This window comes from Brienomyrus brachyistius, chromosome 3 (assembly GCF_023856365.1).
Source record: "Brienomyrus brachyistius isolate T26 chromosome 3, BBRACH_0.4, whole genome shotgun sequence".
NCBI classification, from domain to species: domain Eukaryota; kingdom Metazoa; phylum Chordata; class Actinopteri; order Osteoglossiformes; family Mormyridae; genus Brienomyrus; species Brienomyrus brachyistius.
Genome location: NC_064535.1, coordinates 26,873,774 through 26,890,474, shown reverse-complemented (window position 1 = coordinate 26,890,474; position 16,701 = coordinate 26,873,774). Strand labels below are relative to the sequence as shown.

Here is a 16,701-nt window from a genome sequence, read left to right as displayed (position 1 = left end):
GAAATATTTATTTTAAAAAAAAGCAAAAAAAAACAAACAAATGATAACACTCTAGTATAATGCATTATATATACCTTCATAATGCATTATAATGCCTTATACTAACCATCTATAGTGCATTATAGAAGAGAGCTTCATAGAGCAGTAATAATGCGTAATACACATCGCTATAATGTGATATGCCTTTTTATTAATACTTATAGCGGTGTTTATAATACTTTATGAATGCATTATGAAGGTATCTAATTCATAATGCATTATGATGACTGCTTTAAGTGTTACCAAACAAATTTGCTAGATATCGCCGTATTAGTATTAGTAATATTATTATTTTTCTCATTATCATTGTGTTGCTGCTGTTGTTATTTTTATTACTATCCCAAATTAAACTCTATTTCAATGTATGAGTTTCAGCTTTGTGGGTGATTAAGATACTAATTACCCTCCATATCTTTTGTCCACGTTTTTCATATCGTACTTTTTAAAGGTTTGCCTGGAATAACATTAAGCAGGAGGTCATTTGGAAGCACTTGGGACACGATATTGAGCAGAACACAAACAAGCCACACCATGTGATGCGAGCTTACACGTCTCATTGGTGGTGATGGATACAACCACGGGGGAACTGAAGGAGGACGACGAGGCCACCGCGGTGACCGCAGCCGTGTATGATGTTCCCGGAGCGAGGGTCGACACATCCGCCTTCCAAACACAAAAGACAGGAATAAAACACACAGAAACTGGATTCCAATCCACACAACTGAGGTTAAAAATCCAGCTTTATATTCTTGACTCTGAACTTACATTCAAACCGCGCGCTGACAATGTCGTGAAGACTGCCTTCTTCCACCACCAGAAATATAGCTTGTGTAAAACCATTTCTGGAAGATGCTAAGAAGCTAACTCGTGCTTTTCTCTCACGCATAGACTATCGTAATGCACTTTTTTCAGAGGACTGTCTAAAAAAGCAACAGAAAGATTATAACTCGTCCAAAATGCAGCAGTAAGAGAACTTACTCGCACTCGAAGAGCGTATTACCCCTGTTTTAGCAAGACTCCACTGGTTACAAAAAAGTGGAACACCAAAAAATACCAAGCACCTTTCTGATTTCAGACACCAAAGATTTGGAACAACTTGCCCATAGATGTTCATCAGGCCCTTTGTCTGAGTATGTTTTAAACGCAGCGGCAAACATACCCTGGCTTTTAGAAATAGTTTTCACTGTGATAGTTATCACTGTGTTATAGTCGTTGTGTGTGTGTGTGTGTGTGTGTGTCTTGATTCTATTTTGTTTTTATTACTTGTTATTTACAGTCTCTGTAAAGCACCTTGAGCTGCATTCAGATGTATGAAAGGTGCTATATAAATACGGTTATTATTATTAGGATTATTTTTACCAGCAGCTGAACACTCCTGCACTAAACAATGGAGTTAGATTTGCATCTCATTTCCTATCACCAGAAATCACATCTTCTCTATTTTGATGACTTAAAATCAAGAAATTCAACATACCTGCACAAAGACACAATCCAGGCAAAAAGTAGCGAGAAGAAAGCAGGCTGCAGGCATCATTGGTGGGTTATTAGTCACTTAAGTCTGATATTCTGGGTTGCCCTCCTGATACAGAGGCGAGGCAGAAGAGGTGAGCCTCATTAAACATTTATTGGTGGCTCTACTTCGGGTAATAAGTAATGAGCCCATTGGCGGCCGCTGTTTACTACTGTTACTTGGAGTGCCACCCGACACCTGGTGGGGGGGGGTGTGTTTGAGGGGGAGGGGGGTTAAAAGACCACGATGCTCCTAAAATGGCTGGCCACCGTCGGCTAGAAAGGTCTGGAACACAAATGGAGGGGCTTGCTGCTCTATAAGACCAGGTGACTGCACTGAATGGGGGGGGTGCCTTTTAAATTGAGCTTTAGTGGCTGATAAAATCGGAGGGTTTTCTGTTCATCAGAGGAGGCTTATAGTTTGGCTATGGAGTGTAACCAAGAGGAATTGTTTTCTGGAAGCTTCTATGAAACGCGTCACCAGACTGTGGAGGTCATCGGGACATTGATCTGACCCACGAGCACAGAAGGTCAGGAACGTCACCTGCATCTCCCCGTCCGGCAGGCTGCTGAGTACCACAACACCTCGTCTGGGGAGCACATCCACCCGGTGTCTGTCTGCACACCCAGTCGGCACAGCCCAGCGCAGAGAGAAGCTTTGGGGGGAGACGCCAATCACACGCACTCCCTGTGGGCGCCCTGGCTCTGAGGCCCAAAATATGGACAGTGAGTCACCAACCCAGAACCTACACTAAAGTGTATGATTACTCAAAAGTAACTTTCTCCCCAGGCATAAGTAAACTAAGCGGCTGCTTAGGGCCCTGCGGCCACCAGGGGGCGCCCCATCTAATCATCCCGTCACAATGGGATGGAAGATGACAAATGACACCTAGGTTAATCAAATTTACTTTAGGGCCCCAAATAGGGCTAGGACAGCCCTGTCCCTCCCAAAAGTAATTAAAAATACAGTGTGCTACAATGAGTTCTGAACGTAAAATGAGTTGAAAGACAAGACCCCTCACCTGTGAGGACTTTTAGAGAGGCAGGGGTCCCATGGACCCCATTTCCGACCCTGTCCACAGTCATGTTGTAGCTACACCCGTCCAGCAGGCCAGAGACAGTGAATGCCAGGAGCTCCTTGGAGATGTGGACCGTGCGGGACATGGAGGCATTGGAGACACTGAGCTCGTAATGGTCAAACTGGCCAGCAGCAGACTCCCACGCGATACTGGCGGAGGAGGTGTCGACGCGGGTCAGTGACAGGGAGCAGACCGGAGCCGGACCTGTGACACAGACGGGGTGTCGTGGGGCTCTGTCACAATGTCACCTGTCCCACAGCTCAACCACCCCTCGTTTACATAAAAACAAAGACAAATTCAACGGTCAAGGCATTTATTAAAGAAATTTGGTCTTTATTTATTGGTAAAATAATAATAATAATCCTTATTGTCCTCAGATGTTGAAATTTGTCTTTGGCTTTATGGGTATTTTTTTAAAAATCGCAATACATTACAACACTGAAAATTGACAGTAGTGAAAAAGCATCATAACAAATAGCATTTATACTCAAAGAAACTCAAAGTATTAATTCTTACGTTTGACAACTCGCTTTGACAGTGTTTTACTGCTGTCAGACCCTTTAAAGGACTGCAGTGTGAATTGATATTCTGTCCCAGGGATTAAGTCTTTTATTCTCATATTGGTCTCCTGAAGGATGAATTCATGAATAGGCTTCTTAGCTGCCAATGAGCTGTACTGTACCTAAAAGATCAAGAAAGACACGGAGACAAGCGAGCGATTTAACATCAGAATTGAGTTTCAAGGACAACTTTTACTGGCCTGTATTTGAATACATAAAATACCATACCGGTCAAAAGTCTGGACACAAGATAACGACGTTAAGCACAACTCAAGGTTATATAAGTACCGTCTGAATTATCTTGGGAAAAAGGAATGAAATAGAGTGTTGTGACAGGTGACCTGGACCCAACAACCCCCCGGTTTCGGATGAGTTGGATAAGATAAGAGCAAGGTAACCAACTTGTGCCCAGAACGCTGGAGAAGCCTTCCAGGTGGCTACATATGGAAGCTGGCTGAAAGAACCAAGAGTCTGTGATGCTGTCCTCGAACAAAAAGGGGGCTGTTATGAAGAGTGTAAAATTTGATAATATTTTGAGATGTTGAAAATGTTGCAGTATTTGATGTATTGCTTCATTGTCTTGAGATCCTTTAACCGCCAAAATACAGACAAACGCATTAAAAGCAGATGTGTCCAGACATCTGACTGGTGCTGTGACTATAAAATGGGCAAATTTGTGCTCAGTCATTGACTTAATATGTCACTGTGTTGTCGACAGGTTGCCATCATGTATTTTTAAGTGGCTTGAAACAGGAGCCGTTGTGGCCTGACCGTCCTAGGTAACCACCACGGCGATGGGCTTGTTAGGAAACTTTAAGCGAGGCGCTGAGCAGCCTTCTTGAAAAGGCCACTGCAATCAAGCACGGGAAAGTTGTAAACTGAGAAGCGTGTATGTCAGGCGATTACACTCCTTAAACAGAAAGTAACTGTGCTATATGAAAAACGTACCACTGAAAGGTGGTATAGCCTGCATTACTGCATAAAGATACTGACATGCTGAATTCAGGAAGCTCACCTTGTAACCATCAACAAACCCCCAAGGTGGACTCCAGGTGACATACATGGAACCGCCATCCTGGTCCACGAAATCCACAGACACAGGGACAGCGGGGTCTGTAACACAGCCCCCATCTGATCTCACCACACTACATATTCTCACAGTCGTTACCTTTTCATAGTCTGCCAGGAGTCACGGATCTGACAATCATGTCATGCTATCAATCACCAACCATTCATCAGTCACTCAACAGCCACATTCAAGAATCATCCAAACGAGCTTCAGTTAATGTATGTTCTGTCTCTTATTATATGTTTCCCAGTTTTCCTAATTGTGTCACAAAGCCTATATTAGGATGGAGCCTGTTTGACCCTTTCCGTTCCAAAAGGGGGCAGCATAACCTAACAGCAAACCCTAAAGACAGAATTAGTATGACTAGGCCTATGACTACGAAACAGACTGATAGAAGAAACCACTCACTTGTTGTCACATTGACGATGGTTGGGAGGCTCCTTCTCATTCCACTTGTGCCGATGATAGAAATTCTGTAGGTAGCCCCAGGTAAAAGGCCATCAAACATATGCATTCTGAAAACAGAAAGTTTTGGAAGGATGCAGTCAATTGAGAATTCCAGAGCCAGACATACGATATATGGGTAATCCAATGTAATATTTGATCTGAATTACTTCATTGTCTCAAGACCTTTTATTGCAAGGTCAGCAAACACGAAAAGAGAGACAAATCATTAAAAGCAGGTGTCCAGACTTTTGATTGGTGCTGCACCTCCTTGGTGCTGTCATTGGTCCATGCCTACCTTTGGCCCAAGTCTGCAAGACTTTTCTGTCGGTGAAAGGTTCCGTTCGTGACGGACACTATGAAGCCATCAATGACACCTGGAGGTTTGGTCCAGCTGACCGTTACAAACGTCTCATTCTTATTCGAGACCAACATCTCAACTGTACTTGGTGCTGGAGAAGAGCAAAGATGTTGCCCCAGTTAAGACCATGTTATATCATAATATAATATAGCATTTTTGCAGTTTAGACTAGTAGCAAAGTCACACCTGCCCTTATTTGGAGGAACACCTGCCGGCTGTCTTTGAAGGACTCCTTCTCAGTCCGAACAGAGAAGTTATACTCTTTCCCAGGAGTAATGGCAGTGAACACTGCTCTTGCATCTCTGACCTTCTGAGCCTGATGTGGGGCGAAGATGTCGGCCAATTATATCCCGATGGCAGGAAGCGGACCCGTACCCACCTCTGACAGCTCTTACCCAGACGGTGTCGGCACAGTTAATGCACATCACTTCGTACGTCTGCCAGCTCCCCTCCGCTTCGCTCCACAGGATTTCTATAGTTGTGTCAGACACCTTCCCAGCTCGGAGGTTTGTGGGCGGAGCCAGGCCTAGACAAGTCACATGATTGTCAATATCGCGGTATTTAACCACAACACTGTGAGAATATAATGATGCAGTTTAAAACCTGTGTGGGTATCAAGATACTGACATTACACCACCTATCGGGATAACAACTCTGGTGATGCTCACATGTTTTGACTCCTTTTACTAGGTATGGCTCGCTGGTCATATTTCCACTGGTGACTTGCACAGCAAATTCATACGCCGTGCCAGGCGTCAGGCCCTCTATGGAGACCTTATCATCCCCCCCAGACAGTGCTGTCCACTTGCTGCCCCCTCTGTAGGTAACTTGGATGCCATCAAAAATGCCAGCCGCTGGCTTTTGGATGTAAAGCACAGTGGAATAGGCGCTGGATTCGTAAGGGACAGCAATCTGGACCTGCTTGGGCTCTAGGGGGCGGAGCACAAAAACGGTCATGTGACTGAGCTGCTCGAACATTCATTGTGCCAGCAAGCTAAAGTAACAACTAAATGTTACTAAATCATTATGCCAGTCATGCATCTTCACAGGGTACGGGTGGAAGGAGCATACTTAATGTCTGAAGGATGGTCTCCCCCTCGCTCCTGTTCCCACTCTTCACTGCCACCACGCTGATCTCGTACGTCTCTCCGGGAGTGAGCGCGCTCAATTCGAAGCTCAGTGATCTGTTTACCCAGAGTTCCCTGGGCCAAACTCCGGTGGTCAGTGGTTGGACAAGAACGAAGTACCCATCAGGTTTCACCCCAACTGGTGGGTCCCACCGCACCGTCACATTCTCCTCCCCCACGTCATCCGGCCAGATAATCACTCCATCCGGTGGACTGACCGCTGTAAGACAGAACATGTCATTCTTACAAAGCACCCCTCTGCTTAAGCAGATCTACAGAGTAATGATGGTCATCACAAGTTAATGGTTGCCCGTTAAAAATTAACTTTAGTCGTGACTTGCCAGTGATGACTGAGCAGACTGTGTGGTCACAGCTCTCAACGCCACGTCCAGTCACGGTCTGAATGCTGACCCTGTACAGGCGGTAAGGCTCCAGACCTTCGATCACTGCTGACGTTGTCTGATTGGCCACCAAGAGAAACCTCTCTGTATCCGCGTCAACATCCACATAGCGGATCAGGTAGTGGTGGAACTGGGCATGGTGGGAGTCCATGGGACTGCTCCAGCACACATGAGCTTGCCTGGAAGTTACCTTCGTTACTCTGATGTTCTGAGGTGGTCTGGGCCCTGAAGATAGAAAAGTAGAGAGTCACTGAGACCTTTATAGTGCATTATTGACATTGACATGGTCCGCATTCATTGGTCGGTGTGTACATGTGCGAGTGAACTCCTATCAAATTCACTGATATGTGGAAAAACATGCACTGTAGGGCAGATTAAGGGAACCATTTAGATGCCTCAATACTCACTTGTCACAACTGTGAGGGTGGAGCCCAAGACTCTTGTGACTCCGCTGAGGTGAGTCACCCTGAGGGTGAACAGGTACTCGTGACCCGGGGACAATCCCTGCACGGTCACTCTGGTCATGCTGAATGACAAGGCTTTCTGGTGGGCCTGGAGGCCAGGACTCTCATTTTGGTACTGAATGGCGAGCTCGTCCACGTCTGTCTTGCTTACCCAGGCCTGCAGGTCACTCCATTTAACAACGGCCTCTGTCTCGCCAACCTCCTCCAACAGGAAGTCAAAGTCCGTCGGTCCGGCTGGGACTGCAAAACATACAGAGTTTTCTTTGTCACGAGGGACAGCACTGTACCTCCAGCTTGCTTCGGAGATTATCTGTTCAACGAGGAAAAGCTGAATAGGAAACAAGGCAGGAGACACGCTGAACAGGTCACCAGTCCATCACTGAGCAGACCCACACACATAATCACACATTATGAGCAATTTGCCTAGCTGGACGGACTATGGATGGAAAACGCAGAGCATGCAGGAAATTGTGGCAAATCAATAAATAGCTTGTTATTTGCATGATTACAGCTTTTCTCAAATGCTTTGGCACATTTCATGAAACGTGTTTAACATTCTCAAGACTATAAGAGCATTCCTCAAAACAGTTTATCTATATAACACAACTCTATGGTTTAGCTGTCCCAAAGGCAAATAATGCCACCAATGAATCAGTCAGTGCCACCAAAATGAAAAGTATAATCAGCAACATTTTAATCACAAGGGTAAAAATGCTTATATATACTAACAGCATGTCAGTGTAAGTCTGCTCCTGAGCTCAATAATTCTGAATGATAGTCGGGTCCCGCTTTCTCATTATCATTGACTGATCCTTTTTCATTAGCAACCTGCTACTTATTAATGTCAAAGACACCAGTTTTAACATTGTAAGGCTCTACATCACTGTATGTAAAGTTCACTGGCAAGAGGAAGCACTCGCATGCACATGTAACTTCAGATCTCATGACACGATACGATAGCAAACGAAAAAGTCACACAGCACTGTATAACAAAAAAATAGCAAGATAGTAGTACAAGAGCAAATAAAATGACAACAAAATCTCGTACAGACGCTCCTTCACTTACGAACGAGATACGTTCCGAACGGCCGTTCATAATTTGAAATGTTCGTAAGTCGTTATTCAACATCATTTTAAGGGTATACGCAAGTACAAAGAACTAGGATGCTGGGAGTACGCAGGTTATGCTGGTGTGCGGCCGGAGTAGCGGCCAGACGTCGTACTAGGCGGATTTTGGTGCACAGAAAAAAAGATTGGATGTTGCAGACAGGAAACGGGAGCCCAATGAACACAATTTGGACTTACAGTCCTCTTCGTTCGTATGTCTGAAAGTTGGTAAGTTGAATGTTTATAAGTAGAGGAGCATCTGTATTGTGGGAACCAAAAGCACAGCAATGGTATATCACTGAAATTTATGGAATATATTTTTAGATCATTTTCAAAGCTTGGTTAACGGTTTTGCATGTGGTGGTGAACAACATGATCACATACATATATAAGTTTGGGCATAAAATTATTAAAGTGAAAAACTATATGATCAATTAAGCGCAAAAAGACAAAAGCAACTGAAAATAGTGCCAAATCAACAAAACAATGTGCATATATGTAGTAAAACATTTGGAAATGTATGAGAAGCAGTGAGAAATTATGTTCTGCTGTCAGAAGTGACATTATGGTGTGGGGATTACACTCATTGTTTTGCAAATGCTAATTGTAATTTGGAACTTCTGCAACTGTATGCGAAGGTTCGATTCAAAGGCTTACTTCTGTAGTGACACATGTAGGGCAGGGGCATATAGCAGAAGAATCCAGTGAAGTAGTAGTTGGGGCCCGTGGCATTCAAGTGTAAGGCAAAGCAATCCGTCTGATTGGGGGGCAACGCTGATGTCACAGCACTCTTCAAGCTATATGCAGACCCGTCAGCCCAGCGGAGATCTCCTTCCTGCTGTAGGACATGAGCATTTCACATAAGACAAGAGAAGAGTAAAGATACCGGTTCTTGAACTTGTAGCTGTAACAACTAAAGAGAGAGTCTGACAAAAAAATATTTGCCTCTTTGAGATCTGCTGACGTTTATTCCAGGAGTATGAAAGAAGAAAACAATGCATTGACTTACCTGAATATCATTGAGGCTGGTCCATAGCAGCACTAGGTTGAGGCCCTGGAGGAAGGAGGAGACGAACGCCAGCTCCTCCTCTGTGTCAGTGTCTACCAGGTGAGCTCCAGGGGCAGCCACATCACAGGCCCGAGCCGCTTCCTGCCACTGTTTGATCTTCCTCGAGATCAGATAGCAGTTCCTGCCATAGTGAACCCAACCATCTGGGCACTGCGCTGGTGAGGGAGGAGGTGCGGTCAGGTGATGGTTCTCAAAAGTATTATTCAGGGCTACTCAGGGATATGAGAGGTCAGATGAACAGACAGACAGATGGATGGACAGACAGACAGACGGACACACTGACAGACAGATGGATGGACAGACAGACAGGCGGGAGGACAGACAGAAAGATAGACAGATGAACAGACAAATGGACAAATAGACGGATGGACAGACAGACAGGCAGATGGAGATACAGACGGACAGACCGATGGACAGACAGACAAGAGGACAGATAGACAGACAGATGGACAGATAGGCGGACGGAGAGACAGACGGATGGACAGACAAACAGACAGGCGGCCGGACAGACAGAGACAGACAGACAGATGGACAGACAGACAGATGGACAGACAGACAGGCGGATGGACAGATAGATAGATAGATAGATAGATAGATAGATAGATAGATAGATAGATAGATAGATAGATAGATAGATAGATGTACAAATGGGTAAAAACACTGTAGTGTGCAAATAGTACAATACAGTAAATGACCACAAATGCAAAACGGATGTGTACAAAAGAACAAATTACCTGTACGATGAGTAATCATAAATATATTATCATTATACATAATAAGTATGTATAAAGAGATGGGGAGATGAAAATGTTACACTCCTCAAGAATAAAGTGATGAAAATAAAGTAATACAATACGGACAGCTTGAAGTCAAACGAGCTCTAAGATTTGTTCTGACAACATAATACAGTTTCCCGCTCTTACTCCGTAGACCGAAATGACTTTGGCAATAAACGAGGTTGGAGGGTATTAAAACAGCTACCTGTGTGAAGCAGCACCTTTCGCCTCAGCATCACTGTCACATTAAGGTGTTCAATCAGAGACTGGAATTCCACCGAGAACCTGTGTAGTGTGGCCGGCTGGAGACTGTCCACACGGTATGAGGATTGACCCCCTGGTACAACCCAGGAATGTCCATCAAGACTTATAATGGTGGCATGTATAGCAACCTGAGGACTCCATGTAAACACAGCACTTGTGGAGGTAGCTTCTGTCCTAAGGGACAAGTTCGCTGTGAGGTCTACCAAAAAAGAGAATAAATAAATACATTCACCAATTCCAAAATGCAAACGTTAACATATTTGCCCTTAATTGTCAAATGTTCAACCTAAACATATGTGTCTGCTTACCCACATGAACAGGCTTTGTCTCCAGAACAGCATTGTTTTTGACCGATTTCAGAACAATGTCATATGTGTCCATGTCCAGCAGGTCACTGATGGCTACGTGACAGCGTGAAGCGCACTCACTGACGTCGCTGGCATTCCACCAGTGCTGAAAGGGTTTTTGATTTTCAGTTTTGATTTGGCTTACAAAACAGAAACACTCATGCATTTTAGCTATTTTTCCGCATTGTTTTTTTTTTTGTATTATCAAATTGTATTTTTGTCTCGGTGTTTTACAGAAATGTTAAGATGTGTTGGTTTAAACTGCTGGTTCGTAATTAGGACGGATCATGGTTAGTACGTTCTTACCCCTTTTTTAGTGCCAGAGGAATAGGTCACGGTATAGTGCCGTGGTTCCTCCCGGAGTGGGAAAGGACTAAATTCCAAATAAACATCCACAAAACTTGGTGCTTCAACACAAGCCAATCTGACCATCTGCATGGTCAAAGCAAAATATGATAAATAGACATGATTCCTTATATGAATTGAGTAATATTTTTCTGAGCACTTGTCAGAAAACTGTTAAGCAATTTGTACCAATAATTCTGTAACATCTGAGTATCAGTAAAGAAACCATATAAAAATGAATCAGAAAATTGAATATAGAGCAAAAATCTGCATCTTCAGTAAAACGGGATACTTTACCTGGAACAAATAATCCGACAGAAGCCAAAAGAGAACCGCTTTGTCCATGGAGAAACTTTCTTTCACGTAATATGCATATGACAAACGACAATTCCTAAAAATATTTCAATTAACCACACACACAAACACACAACTTAAACAATGGGCAGATGAAACAAATAAATTAAGAATGTAAAAAATAAACAAATCTAATATATTTCCGACATACATCAGATCACTTTTAACACATTTGCTTTCATGTAAATACTTAAATGCTTGCTTTATTCTGCTTTGGACACGCACATCACTGCCTACCTTCACTCCCTGAAGTCTGCGAAAGTTTTAAATTCAGCGCGCTCTTCTCCCCCCTCCAGCGCGAGCCTGCAGGGATTTTCACCGCTGCCCGGAACTTGTGCGGACGGGTCCTTGCTTTCCCGTTCAGATGTACGAAATGTGCTTCCCCCAGCCCTACTCTCCAATTTGTTCTGGCCATTGCTGCCCTTTTTCTTTTGTTATACTTTAAGAGGGTCGTCATGGCGACCGAGGCATCCAGCCACTCCGATCTGGACTCCCAAATAGCCGGGGTGCGGAGGCGTGGCGTTTATACATGCAGCGGGTCCCTGTCGCCTGTGTGCGGCGATGCACTGAATCCGGGGCTCACTCACATTTACTACAGAGCTGGAGAGTGAAGAAATGTCATACTGTCACATTCATGGCCGTGCTTTTGCGTTCGACAATATAGGGATTAGATAACTGTACCGCGATTAGTGTATTGAGACGATCTTGCTTTATTGCTCATTACAGACAGACACTTGCACATCCTTTCATGGATTTACAATCAATTCACTTGGCTATTTTAGCCGAACATTTCGCTGGACTGTGCTGCAGTTCTAATCCGCATTATGTTTTCCTTAGTTTACGTAACTTCTTTCTAGTAGTCTGGGTTTATATGTAATATTTAAAATATTTTTTTTTTATCATTTCTGTATATACAGAAAAGTATTCCGATAAACTCCGGGTCATGGCAAAAAGCCTTCGTCAGCAGCACAGCTTAATAAACCGAATGTTGACGTTGCTGGTGGAGTAGTTTATGCTGCCAAATCTGGCTTGTCAGCAGTTGCTGTGTCAGGATCAGTATCGAATGTCATGTTGTCTCCTTAATTCCAGAAGCAATTATCCAAATGTACAGCAAAGACGTGGATAAACAGCTGCTTGTCAGACACTAACGTTTCACTTACACTTCTTCCCATGACCGGTCAAATCTATGAATTAAACGTCACATGCCTAAACATAGAACGAAGACCCCCTTTGAAGACCCCCTTTTTTTGCAAAAAAAGACAGACTCACGCGGGAATAAGCTATTTCTTTGCACCGTCTTGCGTGCGCTAGAAGAAGCGACATTCCTCTGACTCATCAGTACGCCAGAAGGAGGAGGATCGGTCCTTAGACGTTTTTTAATTACCTGTAGCAGCACAATGCAAGTTCAGCGAGAAAACCGCATGTGCTGCCCGCCCATCTGTCGTGGGAAACTGTACTTGAGGGGCATTTTTGAGCTGCCCGGGTTTATGTTTTGAAAAGTACTTCTCAGAGCTGATCTTTCGATATCAATTGGTTTACCATTCTTTGAAACTCTTATTGGTTTAAAAATATGCTTTTATCCAAAGTGTTCAAATGCCTTTCAGAATCGAACATAGACAAGACCTATCATTTTCATAGCTCTCAGTTTCACCTTTCGTAAATTTCACCTCCTCGCCCAGATAGAACATATACATTAGCGGAGTAGGTGTTCTTCGTGTTTTTTTTTTTGATCCAACATGCAGATGTAGTTCCTCCGTGAGGGATGCAGACAAGTCCTGTGTACATACATAAGCTAAGGAAACGTGTCTGCAAGGCCTCCCAGTGTGATAATGCAGAGCCGGACTTTCGGGCTGTCGAATTAGCTTATTGAAACAATGTCCACTAAAGAGAATCAAAAATCCATTTTGCTGAAAGCATCCATTCACTGAATTTGAGAAAGTACAGAAAATTCACCATCCTAAGCACCAAGTCTTATGGCAGGGATAAAAGATTTTGTGGTCCATCACTTTGACTGTAATTAATTTTTTTCCACTTTATAGGCTACATTGAACACTGTGAAAATCTTTGCTGTCGTGTGTCAGTAATGACTCAAGTTAACTCTTCTTTTAAATTTATGCACTGACACCTTACATGACTACACTACCCATCATTCCTCAGCTTCCCTTATACAACTACATTGCCCAGCAAGCATCCCAGTTTAGACATTGTACACCAGCACTTCAGCAAAACGCTGCTACATTCCATTCTTATCGCTGCTGGCCCCCCTGCAGGGCTAATAGAGTGGAAACAGGGTGGATTCCTCAATATTCGGCCCATGACACAGGTTTCCAAACCAAACAAGATGTTCTATCTGGTTTAAAAAATATTATGTAATTGGAAGGACCAGATTGTAACGATCATACAAATTCTGAAAAATAATCCTAAGGAATAAAGATAGCTCAGAATGATCTGTGAGTACGAAAGTTAAAGGTATTTTAATTACATGACATATTAGACAAGGCCAAAATATTTAATGCTCAACTAAGATTCTTCACAAATTCTGCCAGGACTGGTAGTACTCTGAAATTAATTGAAAATTATATTCAAAGTTAATCTAAGGTAATCCAACATTTTTCTGTACAGCCGAAAACTTTGCAGTTGCTGTACAGGACACAGTTGAGATTTTTCTAGAAAGTTTCTGGCCTGGTAGTGATCTGCCTAACAGGTTTGCCATGACCGGCAGAGAAGATTATTCATCTCCTAACTCCGCCACGTTAATACTAATAACAGATGAGCTGGTGTGACAGTGCCACCTAATGGCAACAGTGAGTTTCTGCTGCTTGCAGGAAATTTACTGACTGGTTTTCCCCTCAATATTCTGTTTCGGTAAGATGGTCAGAGCCTAACCACCTTTGTTTTCTACTGAAGTTCTATTGGTCAGACCTGCCATTCTCTGAATTATTTCCTTTTGTATCATTTTTATTTCTAAGACAAAAAAAAATCTAGAATAAACCATATCCACGTTAGCAGAAGGTCCTTAGAGAGCAATGTTGATAAATAAAATAGCTTTCGCAATTAGCATCACTATGAATATACAAAACATGGTGTTCTTTACCTGCTAAGGCTGGGTGTGGGTCTGCTTTGAGCTGCTGCCTTTCCACAGAAGTCATTCTCAAATTGATGTTAAATCTGATTTCAGTCCATAAGAAAGCAAAGACCATTCAGAAATGGGTGAGTCGGTGAAGAACACAGAAAGGTCAATAAAGGCATCTGAGGCAGGAAAGCAAAGCCCTCCTTGGGAGACATGAGTCATATCCATGCACTTTTTAATTATATTCTAACTCAGAGCCAGTTTCCACCTGCCCACAGGGAGAGAATTGCTTGACGTATGGGAATGAGCACCAAAAGAAGAGCTGGGTCTCTTATCTGCAATCTCCCAGAAATAGTTTCTTCCAGTATATCTCCATCCAAACTGCGTGCAAGTCCACACATACGTCGCCACCACAGCTGGGCAAAATCACTCCTGCTCTTGGAGAAATACAGCTCTACAGACACCATAATTCAGCATACTGCTTCCAAAAATCAAATGATTTTACTTAAGGAAGTGAGCAGTTCTAAAGGACTAGATGACCGCCACATTTCCTGTAAGTGATCAGATTATATTCTCCAGCATGGTTTGTTCACATAAACACAACAGACCCAGCTGGTGTGTGGAGAGAGAAACCTGGGCATTGAATGGAACGACCTGCTTTACGTTGCAGCATGTCCAGTGAGTTTCACCATCCATCTTCAAGTGGGTGGCTTCGTGACCCAGCCACCACATCCTTATAACCTCCCAAGACATCCCTACCAAATCTCTCCCTCCACTTCTTTTCGGACGTAAACTATGACGCAAAGGTTTTGATGACACTGACTGAAAATGCACAAGGTTCTACTTTTTCCTGTATGACAAATATCAATTTCAACAGTACAAAGTTACACATACTGTACATATACTGTAACACACAAATACATGTATACATACGTACACACTGTAATATATGTATATGTATAGTAACTGCATAAGGTAAATTTACTGCATACTGTAAAATGCAAGAGGAATACTGTAACATGAAGCAGTGCAGTAAGTATGCAATATACAGTGCAGTGTACAGTGCACATTGCTGAATTGCATACCTGTTGTGTCAGTGAAACGTTTGAATGATTGAGGACACGGTTGTTCTCCCAAAATCCAGCAATACCCTTCAACCAGCCTCAGTCATTGTAAGGCCATGACTGAGGACATGGTCCACAATTGTGATCCATATTTCATCAGAAACATGCTTCTTCTTGGCTTCTTCTACCTCTTCCTCTCTTTTGCTTCCCTGCTCTGCCACCATGCAGGCTCACTGCTCTTCTTCTTACCGGCTGTTGCTGACCTTGTTCATTCCCTTATTGTTCTTTCACTGCCACACTGCACTGTCATGATCTGTCGATAAATGCTTCCCAACTGACGATTCATGAGATGCACCTCTGAACTGTTTTAGAGCTGGTTGTTCACTGGTCGATCTAATGCTTTTACGTAACATTCCCCTCAGCTGATTCAACTGAGAGCAGCTGATCAATTCAGGACACATTTATTAAAAATTAAAATAAAAAATTTATTTTAAAAAACTATAATAGAAAAGTTTAGAGAATATGCTTGACCAATTATGAGAACTGATTCAACCATTTTGCATGTTAAAGGTCTAACCAACAGAGCACCAATATAATACATTTTGACCAACATGTCACAAATAATTGAAAATGTAGAAATCAGCAGGATTGTGCATAACCATTTGCATGAATGTACCAAAGCATTTGCAATCTGACCAAAAGAACAAGACTTATGACATTTCTGATGTGCACAAGTGACTCGATGTGGCAGTTGTAGGAGCTGTGAGAATTTCATTTCTGAACTGAGTATGAAAGTGACAGAAAAACTGGAACACTGTATTGCTACCATGCCCAAAACGCTCACTAGAGGGCAGTACAATGCCACGCGTGGTGATAGAGGATACCAATTACAAATTTAATAATTATATGTCAGCCAGAAAGTAGTTTAGACATTGACGACATGGATTTTAATTCTCAGATTCACACAGAATGTAGTTTTCACCTCTGATTAAATCCAAAGTATTACCCTTCTGTGATACTTGATGGACTGTGTGAGAAGAAGACAGAACTCTGGTTGAAGGCTTTGGGACCCCCAATAGCTACATGTTTAAGGGCAACTACATGTATGGTTAGCTTCTACAAATATCATTACTTTGGGGGGAGGGAAAAAAATCCTCATATATTCCTGTGGTATTCCTCATATATATTAAGTGGTTTTGATAAATGTATCAGTGAGGTATCGGGACCAAAAAACAGGGTGAAATACACTGGG

At 42.9% G+C, this 16,701-nt stretch overlaps 1 protein-coding gene across 1 annotated transcript in view; it reads right to left on the bottom strand.

The window, feature by feature from the left end:
* Nucleotides 1-11,705, bottom strand: part of LOC125738652 (phosphatidylinositol phosphatase PTPRQ-like) — a 44,719-nt gene extending 33,014 nt beyond the window's left edge. Inside the window, 20 exon segments of the mRNA XM_049007836.1 lie at nucleotides 588-702; nucleotides 2,093-2,253; nucleotides 2,571-2,831; nucleotides 3,144-3,309; nucleotides 4,203-4,300; nucleotides 4,665-4,771; nucleotides 4,999-5,152; nucleotides 5,248-5,377; nucleotides 5,457-5,587; nucleotides 5,730-5,990; nucleotides 6,133-6,408; nucleotides 6,530-6,814; nucleotides 6,997-7,293; nucleotides 8,818-8,998; nucleotides 9,170-9,384; nucleotides 10,211-10,468; nucleotides 10,578-10,722; nucleotides 10,923-11,048; nucleotides 11,259-11,352; nucleotides 11,541-11,705. Of these exon segments, the coding sequence (XP_048863793.1) occupies nucleotides 588-702; nucleotides 2,093-2,253; nucleotides 2,571-2,831; nucleotides 3,144-3,309; nucleotides 4,203-4,300; nucleotides 4,665-4,771; nucleotides 4,999-5,152; nucleotides 5,248-5,377; nucleotides 5,457-5,587; nucleotides 5,730-5,990; nucleotides 6,133-6,408; nucleotides 6,530-6,814; nucleotides 6,997-7,293; nucleotides 8,818-8,998; nucleotides 9,170-9,384; nucleotides 10,211-10,468; nucleotides 10,578-10,722; nucleotides 10,923-11,048; nucleotides 11,259-11,352; nucleotides 11,541-11,542 (3,463 nt within the window). The 5' untranslated portion in view covers nucleotides 11,543-11,705.
* Nucleotides 11,706-16,701: the final 4,996 nt, after the last annotated feature.